The 12,814-nt window shown below is 38.5% G+C and overlaps 1 protein-coding gene across 1 annotated transcript in view; it reads right to left on the reverse strand.

Annotated features, from left to right (window-relative positions):
* Window positions 1–297: 297 nt before the first annotated feature.
* PWP1 (PWP1 homolog (S. cerevisiae)) overlaps window positions 298–12,814 on the reverse strand; it is a 14,549-nt gene continuing 2,032 nt past the window's right edge. The window contains exons 3-13 of the mRNA XM_010180904.1: window positions 11,813–11,909; window positions 10,237–10,347; window positions 9,394–9,524; window positions 8,366–8,439; window positions 6,378–6,474; window positions 5,660–5,721; window positions 3,794–3,905; window positions 2,661–2,751; window positions 1,709–1,830; window positions 1,136–1,241; window positions 298–422 (exon numbers count right to left, since the gene is read on the reverse strand). Of these exons, the coding sequence (XP_010179206.1) occupies window positions 298–422; window positions 1,136–1,241; window positions 1,709–1,830; window positions 2,661–2,751; window positions 3,794–3,905; window positions 5,660–5,721; window positions 6,378–6,474; window positions 8,366–8,439; window positions 9,394–9,524; window positions 10,237–10,347; window positions 11,813–11,909 (1,128 nt within the window). The remainder of the gene's footprint in view (window positions 423–1,135; window positions 1,242–1,708; window positions 1,831–2,660; window positions 2,752–3,793; window positions 3,906–5,659; window positions 5,722–6,377; window positions 6,475–8,365; window positions 8,440–9,393; window positions 9,525–10,236; window positions 10,348–11,812; window positions 11,910–12,814) is intronic.

Genomic DNA, 12,814 nt, shown 5'->3' on the forward strand with positions numbered 1-12,814 from the left:
CAGTAGGATGCTTTTCTGGTGACTATTTCATTCTATATATCGACTTTACACACAGTAGCCCCTCTTTCAGGGATCATAATCTCAGGGAAAAGCAAGTGATTTAATCTTTCGTAGTTGGTAAGAGAGGCAGGAACTTAGAACTGCTTATTCAGAGCTTTACCACATCACCGTGTTTCTTTGTCCGAATCAAAGCAGCTTGCAGACTGCAAGACACCCAGATAATTTCTATGAACTCTCACCAAGCAGAGGATCTGTAGAATACCCATCAGTCGTAGTCCCATTAATTACTCCGATCCATCACGACTCCATTGCTGTCTCCGAATCATTGCTGCTGCTGCTGCTGCTGCCGGCCACGGAGTTGCGAGCCACAGAGCTGGCACTCGCCAGAACAAGTCTCTCTCTGTTGCCAAAAACTTCACTCACTGCAACACAAGATAGGGGATTGCTTACATGTGACTCCCCCAGAGACAAGAGAAGTACAGCAGGTCCAGCATGGCTGAATGGAATGGAAACCCCAATCTGGTCCAGTTTCAAAGCTTTTCCCCTTACCCAACAAGGGAGTCAAAGCTTACAGGTCAGGACAATCTCCTGCATATGGTACTTGAATTACCAGTCCTGTTATTTCTCCCCTGGAGAATCTCTAGATGTTTCCCTTTGCATAATTCCTGTACCTAAGTCCTGCAAAATGGAAGAGTTTTTGCAGAGCAAAATATTAAGTTTAAACAATTTACTTCTGGTTTTAGTCTCTCTGTTTTTCACCAAGCTCTTAAAAGCCTTCTCCAAAAATTCACGCCATTTAGTTACATGTAGCTACAACAACCAACCAAAAGCAGTCCTCACTTTTATTCCTAGAAGTACTCAAGGATGGGATACTTGATTATACCAGGAACATTAAGAAAAAAGTTAAACAGATACTATAAGAAATAAGGCATTACACTTCAGCTACAAGAAAACAGTTCTCCAAGTTAGAAAAATATCACTTTTGAAGCTGAAAACATGAACACATATGCAGTCTTGGAGTATTTAAAAATATTAACCTACAGTTTCTCTCAGAGCCACAACAGATTACTGAATATACAAATACACCCTGGGGTCAACGGGAGAACCACAAGATTCAAAGAAATGAGAACGTTACCTGCAGAAATCTTGCTTATGTCCCAGACACGCAGCCCTTCCCGCTCTCCTCCAAAGGCAAACACAAACGGGAAGTCGGGGCAGCACGCTGCACAGAAGAGAACACCCTGGGAGGATGGGAGGAAGAAAAAGGAGGATTTTTGATAAAAATATCATCCTAAAATGAATTTGTTATCTGAAAATACTTTCACAGAGCAAGTTTTAAGAAATGTAAGCTTTCTAAATTTCCTGACATTTATTTTGTAAAGAAAGTCAAGAGCTGCCAATTGCAAACAGTAAATCACATCTTTGTGTTGAACCTGGCAGGTAGACACTGGAATACCTTTAATTCTACTCAAGAACACCGTGTCTGGTATTCAGGTCTAAGGCTCTGAAGTTGTCTGCCATTTACATGTTGAACTGAATACTGCACTGTCATGAGAATGATTTACCCAGAATACACAGATGTGATGATTTTTTTTTTCCTAAAAGAGATTACGTTAGATAAAAGAAGATTCAAGCTAGACAAAAAAGAACAAGCAGAAATAGTTTATACATAAACCTTCTTGGAATCAAGAAATGAATATTACTCTACCATTTTCATATCCCTGGAATGGATTAAACTTGGTCTGTCTCCCAAGATATCCCAGATTTTCACGAATTTGTCAGCAGATGATGTCACAAGGCACCCTTTGATCTGACTGCTTAGTTGTAGCCCTGGAAGAGAGAGAGTGCAGCAGTGTGAGAGCACCAGGTAACCACTATGTCCCAGAGATGAGGATACATTATGAAGCAATGTCATGAGAACAAACCCAATATTCTCCTCACACTAAACTCTGCTGCAGCACAAAGGAGCAAAAAGGTAATGAAAGTTTCGTGCTGCCACCACTCCCTGCAGTGAGAGCAAACTGACTTCAGGTAGGCCTGTTCTGTCTCTCAATCCAGCAACAGTAACAGTGCAGAGATGTTACTGTTGTGCTTCTCACTTCACATGATCTGGCTTCACCAAGTAGTTCATTCATTTGCCAAAGACCATCTCTGCTATCCAAGGTGATAGGGCATATCATATGATCTGGTTTTAGACCTTATCAGGTGCTTCAGGTTGCTATTTAGAACCTTCTACACTGATCAAATATTAAAGTAGCCTAAAGGAGGCAGTGTAAAGCCTTTCCATGTGCCATACTTGAATCATCTCCAGCATAGTACCAAATAATTACAGGTAGAGGAGATAAACATTATAGTTCACAATCCTGGAGCAGATTCCATAGTTTTTGTTCTTCCTCACCAAAAAAACCCCATGGAGAGTGTGTCCCAAGTGAACAGATCTGTTTTGACATGCTTATTCATGGCATTCACTGAGAAAAGTCCACTGTTGTTAAAACACTTGGCTTACAATGGCTTCTCAGCAGAGATTTGTTTGACGTGCCAGCTACACACAGCTCACATTTGTTAAGCAAGGAATCACTGCCACCTCAGTCATATCAGTTAAAGACATTTCCCAGATAAGTTTTGCCACTGGGGACAAACACAACACACACACAATTTACCTGACACCTCTTCATCGTGAGCTTTCAGAGTGAAGAGTGGCTTATCAGAACGAGCATCCAGACAGTACACAAAGCCATCCTCTGTGCTTGCCTAAGGAAACCACAACATTTTAAAAACAAACAGCCAGTCACTCATTTGGAAAAAACCTCCTGTGAAATAACAGCTGCCCTCTAGTAAAGCCCTGTGATTTGAGATAGACTTGCACTACATCTCAATAGGGCATGTTTCAGTGTACACAGGTCTGCATCCCCAAAGTCAGACTCCATCCAGCTGGTTCCCAAGCTATTCTATGGACCTACACTATGCACTGGCTTACATGGAAGTCTTAATCCTGTACACATTTCTTAAATTGTATTTTGAAGATGGCTGCACAACTAAGCTTGTCTCTGGTGCTAGGCAGTGAAATACAGAGCCTGCAGTCTCTTAACTGTCAGTTCAAAGCTTTTGGAGCCATCCAGCGGATAGAAAATAGCCCTGTGCAAAGCTAGCTGTGATTATACCAAAGGAGATCTACATCACAAACCCAACAGAACTGAGCAGCTGCTATTGCTGGCTGTATACACAAAGCAACAAAGAACTACACAGGCATTCAGATAATTAAAAAGATTTGAGTTTAAATTCTGTGTAAGTTTTATTCTAAAAATCTATTCTAAAAATCTTGACAAAGCCAAGGAAATTTTACTCTACACCAGATAGGAGAACATTGCCCTCTAGTGCTGACTTGAAATATTGAATTAATATTTAGGATCTTAGTTCTAATCAGCTACTTCTCAGCTGCAATTGCCTCATTACACAAAACACAGCAACTACGTAAAAGGAAAATATACCCCAGCCACTGAACACTGTAACAACATGGCAAAGATGCCACCTCTGGAGTGAAAAAGTATCAGCATCACTTGCTTTTCTACTGCCATAATGAAGATACCGAAGAAGTCACTGGTCTTTGATATACCTGTTGAAAAAAATACCTAAAACCGTCCTCCCACACACTGCATTTTTAAAATAAGCAACACCAACAGCCCAACTGTCCATCAGCTCCATTATATGATTCAGATAAACTATGAATACAAAAATACAGGTTAAATGAAATGGCAACAGTCAACAGACCAAGAAGAGGAGAGCAGGTACTCACCAAGAAATTACAAGGTGAAAAATGATTCCAAGTTACTCTTTCAACCTGACCACTAAACCGCCATATCCGATGGTTATCCTGTGGGTTTCTGCAATCATACAGCACAGCTGATCTATGGGAAAAGGGACAGGAAATTAATTAAATAAATCAATACAATCAGGGCAGAACACTTTATGAAGTTTGTTTTACCACTGGCATCTACAGAAGGTGCATGTAAACTACAACTCAAAAATTAAAACGGAAATTACTTCAGTATTTAGTCTTCCAACTCAACAACTGCTGAAGATTTCTCAGATAAGCACAAGCTTTTCCCATATGCTTCAATGTTTCATTTTAGTTACAAACAGCCATTCTATTGAAACTAAGCAGAGCCTGAATTTACTCAATACATAAGATACCTATCATTATCCAAATATATCACTTAATTATGAACAGACTTCAGTAAAGTCAAGTAATGACTGTTCATAAATAATGCACTAATTAGGAAATCAATTTGTGATACCTATGCAAACATTGTCAAATGTTTTCAGTAAAAGCAAACAACAAATAATTTTTACAAGTGCTTAGGGAAATGCTACTCCAGAAAGGAGAAAGAGTGGATGGGAGTTAGTGGGTCCTTTGGGATTCTTTACAGGTTTGTGCCCAGCCCCATGGCAGCAGAATCCGTCCCAACCCAAAAAGCTCCTGGGTGTAAATGCAAGAGGGGGTGAGAACGTCACTCTTGTAACATCTCACTGCAGTCAACATCCACACAGTGTAACTTGCTCCCACTCCTTCCTATAATTAAAGCCAAAGAAACACGATCTAGATTTCTCAGCTCTTTTACCAGGCATTTTACAACACCAGCTTTAGTACATAGGCAATTTTTAACAGTCTGACTTTCAGGTTATGAAGGCATCTGCCAATATGCATTGAACAGCCTGTGGTCCTACAAGGCTTTACATGGAAAAGGCAGTCTACCAGTTTACACAGTACACTGGTCTATAGGTGCCCATGGTATCAAAGGGGTAGCTAAAAAGGGACTGAGAAGCTGGTCTCAGCATTTGGACTTTTTTCTTCTTTTAACCAAAGGAAGTCGAGGAGGAGGAAAGTAGACAGAAGCAGATTCCTAAAGAAAAGGTTTTTCTCCAATACTTAAGTAGATGTAGCAAGAGCATAACAGAAGCCAGAAAACATAAAGGCTTAGCTAAAGATTGACAAGTCTATAAATATTTTAACAGAAGGACACGGTCTTAAAAGCAGAATAAAAAACTGATAAAAGAAAATAATAGAACAAAATTTTAAAGTAACTCCTAGGAGAACAGAAGGGAAGTTTTTTTTGGCTGGCAAGGCTTCTAAGATCTGGCAGTTACAGAGCCAGGCCGTGTGTGCAGGCACAAACCATTTCACAGCACCTCCAGGTCGTAGCTGCAGGAGACTGCATTAACCTTTGGCTGCGGCACGCCTATCAACAGAGGCTGCAGGGAGCGGACTGGGATTTTAAACTCCCTGATGTCCCCACCCTGGTCTTACACTTTGAGAAAACCTGGACACATTTTCACAGAGATAAGCAGTGACACATTCCCAATGCAGAAAACACCATAAGGCCAAATTAAGAAATAAATTCAGCTTGGAGCAGACAACTGGCATAGAAAATGTCCATCCAGATGGCTAAAGGATTTGGATAGTCCTGAGAAAGAGGTAAGGAAAATGACATTCTGGCCACATACAAACCTGGCTACCCTGCTGGAAAGAAATAATGGCATTACTCAAACTTGGCACAGTTATAAGAAAATGAAAAAGAAAACAGTGAGGCAACTTAACGGGCTTGATTCAATACCAACACCCTCCCTACGTGTAACATTTGAAAATATTACCCTGACATACTTATCGTAAGATCCTGAAATAAGGGTCTGAGTTTCAAAGGGATGAAATTGCAATGTCTGGACCTAGATAATGGAAGATTTTATTTTAAAAAGCAAGCATTGAGATGTAACACACATACAGGAACTTTGAATAAACAGAGCATAACCCCTCCTCCCCAAAACCTGCACATTTCCTCCAAAAAAACCCTCCTATTAAGCTTGTTGCTACTCTGCTTTCTCATAAAACAGTGCAAGAAATGCATATTATTTTTATTTCAAACATCCCCACCCAGTGGAAACAAGATATTTTCCAATAATAAGGTATTTTAGTATCATTTATTTTAAAGCTTTCTTACCTATAACAAACTGTAACCGACACTCATTGTTGCCTTCAGAGAGAGAGAGTTACAGTTTGACCTATGCTCAGAGATCTGTTTTTTGTGGCTTATACCAACACTATTAGATTCCCAACTATCAGGGCTTTCACATAAAAGGTATTTTAAAAACTCCTGTAAATCTTCACAAACTTTGTAAGGGATAAGTTAAATAACAGTTCTAAAAGCAAACACAGTGTTGTTTGCAAGAGCAACTAATTCAGAAATTTAAATAATTCTGCACAGTTGTTAAAAAAATGACAGAACTGTTGCTGTAATGGTTCACTACCAAGCAGCTAATGAAAAACTGCAGTTATCATTTTCTCTGTATTTTACAGTGGAAGAAACATAGCAATGATTACATACCTTGTCTGTATGTAGCGTCAAGCTGGCTGCTGGCTTACCCACAGACATATCCCATAGAATCACAGTATTGTCAGCAGACGCACTTGCTAAAACATTCCTGATAATGGATCAAAAATAAGTTTTAAAAATCTTTACCCAGCTACAAACAAATGACGGTCAAAAATCCAAAATACATACGGAGATCAAGTACTCTCTGGTCTACAGACAATATATCTCAAGCCTGAGGGATAACTCTCTGAAGGTTAAGTCTAAGGTACAAGGAAAGACTACAAACAGATTATATTACATTACATTAGTACAACACTTGACAGTTTTGCTTGTATTTCCCCCCAGCACCACTTAGAAGTATCATTTACTGGAGGATTTCTTGAACAAAATTAATCAAGAAAGACTTTTAAACACTTCTTTAGATATTAAGATAGTATTTTTAAACATTATCTATGCAACTTCATTCTGTTTGCATATGCACACAGCCAAGAGCCAGACAAATCTGCTTTTAAGATACTTTGCTCTCTATCATCTGAATGTTTATGCAACTGCTGAAGTCCCAACACTGCAGGCCCTTCATAGAATGCTGAAAGGAACCGCTAACATTTCAGTTGGTTTACAGACCCCCACATTTCAACCTAAATTTGACTAATTGTGTTAAGAGCAATAAAGACAGTTTAGAAGTTTAATCAGAATAAACTCAAAAGCATTCCCAAAGGCCAGTCAAATATGCAGTACGATTGCTACCATTGGTCTTAAAAAGAGATCTATTACCTCAAAATGCTGTTTCTGATTGAGAATGCTCTCCCCAGAACTTTTTATTTTCTTTTTTTTTTTTTATATATTCACCAAGTGTTGCTGACTGAGAGAGGCAACATTCTCCTGGAAACACTGTTCTCCCAAACAATGTTACAAGGGCAAGTTATGAAAATGCACAGTGAAGGCTATGGGAACACCATTATGACCTACAGGCATAAACTTATTCATAGAGAGCTGTCACAGCACATCTTGTGTAAAAAAACCCCACCAACACCACCACATTTAAATATAAGCTGCTCCAAGGAGGTCCTTGTTTCGGCCCTAAGTTTCCCATTTCAAGGTTGTTTTTATTTCCTGAAAGATTGACCAGTATCAATGAGTTTGTAACTCTGCACATTACAGAATTATGCATTCCAGGCACTTAACTGTTGTAACCATAGTTTTTGTGACTTGTCTCTATATTATCACCAGAAAACCATTTCTAGGTACATGAAAGCAACTCTTTAAGACTGTGTCTGACTGGAACAGTTTCAAGGCCCATGCTGAGGATCTTCTGACAGCCAAACTGTTAAAAACCACCTAAGTGATAAAATACCAGCAGCATCTTTATGCCAGTCAGCACACCGTCTTGGACCTCTCCCCCATGATGGGCCAGCTTTGTGTTGCTTCAATAGCAGCACTTCACAGGAATTCTCCCTGCCCAGGATAACCCAAAGGTCAGAGGCATTTCTGTAACTGTGCTATTAGGGCTTTCACACTCTGTTTTCTGTTCACAGCTCTAGGGCAGAAGCCAGAGGAAAAAAAAACCCCAGCACAGCAGAGACTTCCTTCTATAAATATACTTTTATCTGTTGAAATGGTGTTTTAGGTCACTGGCAGATTGGCACAGATCAGGGCAGCCCTTGTGCTCTCCAATTTGTGCATCTGACTTAAACGTAGCCGATTTATCAAACGGCTTAGACTCACCTTAGCCCTGTCCTCATCTGGGCAACTTGTAAATAAAAAAGTGACCTGCAGCAATACATAGGTTTTTTTTAAAAAAAAAATAAAAATCAAGACTTCTGGTTAAAAAATGTAGGGGGCTCTATTTTCAAGGGGAGTTGTATTTTTGAGAATTGATTCATTTCAGCACTGCAAGTTCAATGTTACACTACGTAAGATTTTGGATTTGTGTGAAAAATGTACGCCTAATTAAGTATACAGATTTGCAGCTACCTGTTGTTATTCAAGTATTCTTTTACCTGCTTTGTTTGTTCCATGAAAGATCAAGCACGGCATCAGTATGTCCGTTCGCTGTCCCTTCTGAAGATAAACTCTGTGTATGCAGATACAACACTTTTGAAAATCACAGCTTCAATGGAAATGGAGCATTACAACACATTATTACTTATTAATTGAGATAACACTTATGAATGGTAACTTCAACAGCAATTCTGACAACTCAGTGATTTTCAGAAGCAAGTTTCACAGAACAAATTCCCCTTCCAAGGATACTTTTTCTATTGTTTTTAAAACCAGAAGGTCTGAGAGCTCAAGAAGTAAACCCCTTTCACAATTATACAGAGTGGTTCTTCAGCTGACTAACTGGAGTGCTCCTTCATTTGGGAAACCAAGATTTGCTGTACACCCAGTGTTCACCTTCCCTATCTACTCTATGTCTTTAAGCACTTCCTGAAGCATCTACTGTAAGTAACTACTATAAGCAAAATGTAGATTTAAGTTATGTTAACTTCCATACTTGTTTTACATACTAAATATTTGGACAAATCATAACAACACATTCAGGCATGCAGTGAGCATCAGATTTATCTTGCATCACTTAGCATCCAGTCTAAACCTCAACTCTTTCTTTTGGGTAGTTAAGGTTTTCTCTGCAGTCCACAAAAGAACTTCAGCCATTCTCTGGGTGTGTCTCTATGCATTCACCTTAGACAATCTCAATGACTAGCTTGAAATCTGCTTAAATTTTACACAGATAAAGCTAACAGCAGCGAATTCTAAGTAAATGTATTTTATCAGTGTCAACCTTGTCCTTCATTGCTCAATGCCTTTTCAACTCTGAGTCATAGGAAAATACCAACTTTAACCTATTGCAGACAATCATGACATTATCTTCTCTAACCTGTCTTAACACCATCCTTCAACATGACAGACAGAATTAAACCAGGTTATCTATGATTTATTCAGCGTAGAAAAAAAAGTAATACCGACATTATCCTTGCTGAAAGTTTCCTCCATCCAACCAGGTAAAGCATTTTGCAATACTTACTTTCTTTCCTTTCTTTTTCTTCTTTTTCTCTTTCTTGCCTCCGAGAGAAAAGACTGGTTCTAAGGATTCCACTATATCAAGGTCCCAGATGTCAATAACTGGGGTCATGTTACCCACTGCAACATAATTTCCTACAAACAGAAACCCAAATGAAACCACATTTATTTAGAATTACAAAGCAGCGTATTTGGCAATCCAGATGTTGCTTATTTCTTTGATTAAGTAAAACTTACATGCCAGAATCTTCTATTTGAACATGACGATTATAACTGACAAGGAACAATATAGAAATATCATCTGACAGCAGATGTTGCCAGAGATAAGTTTACTTGCTCTCCAATACACTTTCCCTTCACTAGAAGTAATGTTCAAAGAAGCTGCATAAAGTTCCACATGTTTTGTTTGGTTTTTTTTAAGGAAAAAAACCAAAACACATTCCCTGTGCTGTGGAAAAAAAATCCATAAAACACAGGAAAAATGTTACTAAATACATAAATATATACAAATTTCGCTATGTTTTACAGTTAATCAACAGCACTGGCTATAATCAGTTTGAACATAACCAACCTTTCATTTGCAAATGGAAAGTAAATCAGATTAGAGAAGAGCTTCATTATTTGTAATAAAACCTGTGTTTTAGTCAAATCGCTTGTTATGGCAGCATCACTAAGGTGACTGTAACACCAAACCAAAGAAACTGATAATCAGTTTTTCCATCTCAATATCTTGGTTTTATTTCTGTTCATACCACTGGAGGAAATTCTTTAGTAACAACATTACATTGATGTACGTTACAAGTAAAAATTATTTAACTGGACATTTACAGTATCCTCTGTAACTTACCTTGTGATTCATTGGGACTAGGATCAAAATTCAACCACTCCAGACTTAGAGGGTAAGCAGGCAAGATAATATCATGATGTACATAAAATGAGTCCTCTTCATGATTATAAACTGAAAAAGAATTAAAGATATACCAGACATCAGTGAAAAGGAAAAGCAAGCAACTATAAACAGTTCAGTTCTGCAAAAGGCAGATGTGGGCAACACTTAAATGTCAAGATCTACAAAGCAAATTCGCTGTGGTCAGAGTTTTAGTGTAGAGGCCAGAGCCTCCAAGTACCAACGTTATGTCTCACAGTTAAACAAAACAAAACAAACAAACATTCTCCTGTGTGCTTTAGATAAAGACGTGACAAGTTCAGCAAAGCTTAGATACTTTATTCCTAGCATACAACATTATTTTGTAAGGTCACCTCAAAATAGATGCTCTGTATCCACCACCGCTACTTTCTACATCAGGATACATTAGCAAAGGTTTAGATATTCATTTTACAGAATCAGCAATTTTTAAAAAACCTAATAATTCCAGACACTATCAAAGGGGAAATGAAGGCAAAAGACAAACACTTTTCAAATCAAAGAAAGCTGAAGAAGTCAGATGAAGTTACCTTTAGCAGGTTGTGACTGAGATATAGGAAGAGTTTTGGTAAAGGAACCATATGCTAAACACAGCATTCCCTTTAGGCAGCTATTTTTCTCCTTATAATAAAAGAATTTACTAACTGGATAGCAGATAAAATCCTTTAGTAGTTTTATTAACATGGTATTATCACACACACAACATCACTGTGCCATTTTTAAGTGCACATGACAGATGTTCAGGTACTAACTACACAGTAAAACTAAACCCATCCCTAGAACAAGTGGTATTCAGATGTTATTAAGGATCATCCTCTCTAAAACTAAGACAATAAAGAGGCTGATTTTTCTACTCCTAGCAGTGGGAAGCACATTTAAAGCAGCAAGGAGACAGCAAGTTAAAAAAAAAACCCAACAACAAACCACTAGAGGAAGCTTGCACAATACAGAAAGTAAGACTGTCTGGAAGAAAGATCCTATGTTCAGAAAGTAAAAATGCCATAGTATTTTCTAAGTATCATTAGGAATGAAATAAGAAAAAGGAAACACTATATAGCCTGATAAAGACACACTTCTCTAAATAACAATAATTCCACATTAATACCCTAGTTCTGCAAAGTGGCTGAAGCACTATGATATAAGAAAGAGGACAAAGCACACAGGGCAGATGGGAAGGAAAAAAATTCCAAGACACATTACAGAATCACAGAATATTAGGAATTGGAAGGGACTTCAAAAAGCTCATTCAGTCCAACCCCCCTGCCAGAGCAGGATCACCTAGACCAGGTCACACAGGATCATGTCCAGGCAGGTTTTGAATGTCTCCAGAGAAGGAGACTCCACAACCTCTCTGGGCAGCCTGGTCCAGTGCTCTGTCACCCTCACAGTAAAAAGGTTTTCCTTATATTCAGGTTGAACCTCCTATGCTCCTTGTCCCATCACTGGACATCAACTATTCCCTAGCTTCACTGTAAGGAAGCAATCCTATGTTACTTACCATGGACCTCCAAACTGCAGTAGTCTTTATCAGCCCTGCCACAAAGGACAAGATTGTCACTGGGCTTAATCAAAAAGTCCTCCTGTTCATATTGATCCTGAACAGCAAAAAGGAGAGGACAACAGATGCTAAGCAAAGCATATAAACACACAAAACTATGTTCAAAAGGTTGAAGCAATAGTAACTTTTAATTATAACTGAAAACACCCAAAACACAACACTCTCCCACCCACCCACTCCCCCCCATGTTATGGGTGTGAATAGAGAAAGACAGGAACCAGACTTGATCATGGGGAGACTGAATAATTATTATATAGACTGAAAGATTGTTTATGTGGACCTAGGTGGATTTTGAGAGTTCTTTAATTACAAAATATGAAACCATCTTCTGAGGCTACCATGACACAGCTCATTGCTGAAAAGAAAACCACCACCAGGAGCCCACACACACAGCTTAATTTCCTTGCACTCTCATGCCTTGAGCACTTGTAGAGTGTAACAACGTTTTACACAACAAGCATACCGTAACTCCTCCTCACATCCAGGAAGCAACTCCAAGAGCATTAATACATTGTCTACTTTCTGGAAAATATTTCCAGAAAAGTACTGCCTACAGCTATACTGGGCATTCAGCTGTAGCTCTAATCTGATTTTCATTGTTTCTGAGGAATGGAAGGCATTCAGGGAATTTTGTTAGTGGAAAACTAAGAACTGTACATAACAGTCAATAGTCTTACAGAGTACCATCCTTCAAATCTACAACAGATACACAACTTTTTGAACTTCTTATTGCAAGCTTTTAATTACTTTTTTTATTCCCTTCAAACACCTTTTCAATGTTTGAATTCTATCAAGTACTGCAATTCTTTGAATTAACTTAATGCTGCACAGTACTTAATCTTCAACATTACTAGTAGCTAATACCAAAAGACAACATAAAATGCATGTTGAAGCACTAAAGCATTCCTCTTCAGAATCTGAGGAAAGGACTTAAGTGTAGGG

Source organism: Mesitornis unicolor, unplaced genomic scaffold (genome assembly GCF_000695765.1).
Source record: "Mesitornis unicolor isolate BGI_N332 unplaced genomic scaffold, ASM69576v1 scaffold11073, whole genome shotgun sequence".
Lineage (NCBI taxonomy): Eukaryota > Metazoa > Chordata > Aves > Mesitornithiformes > Mesitornithidae > Mesitornis > Mesitornis unicolor.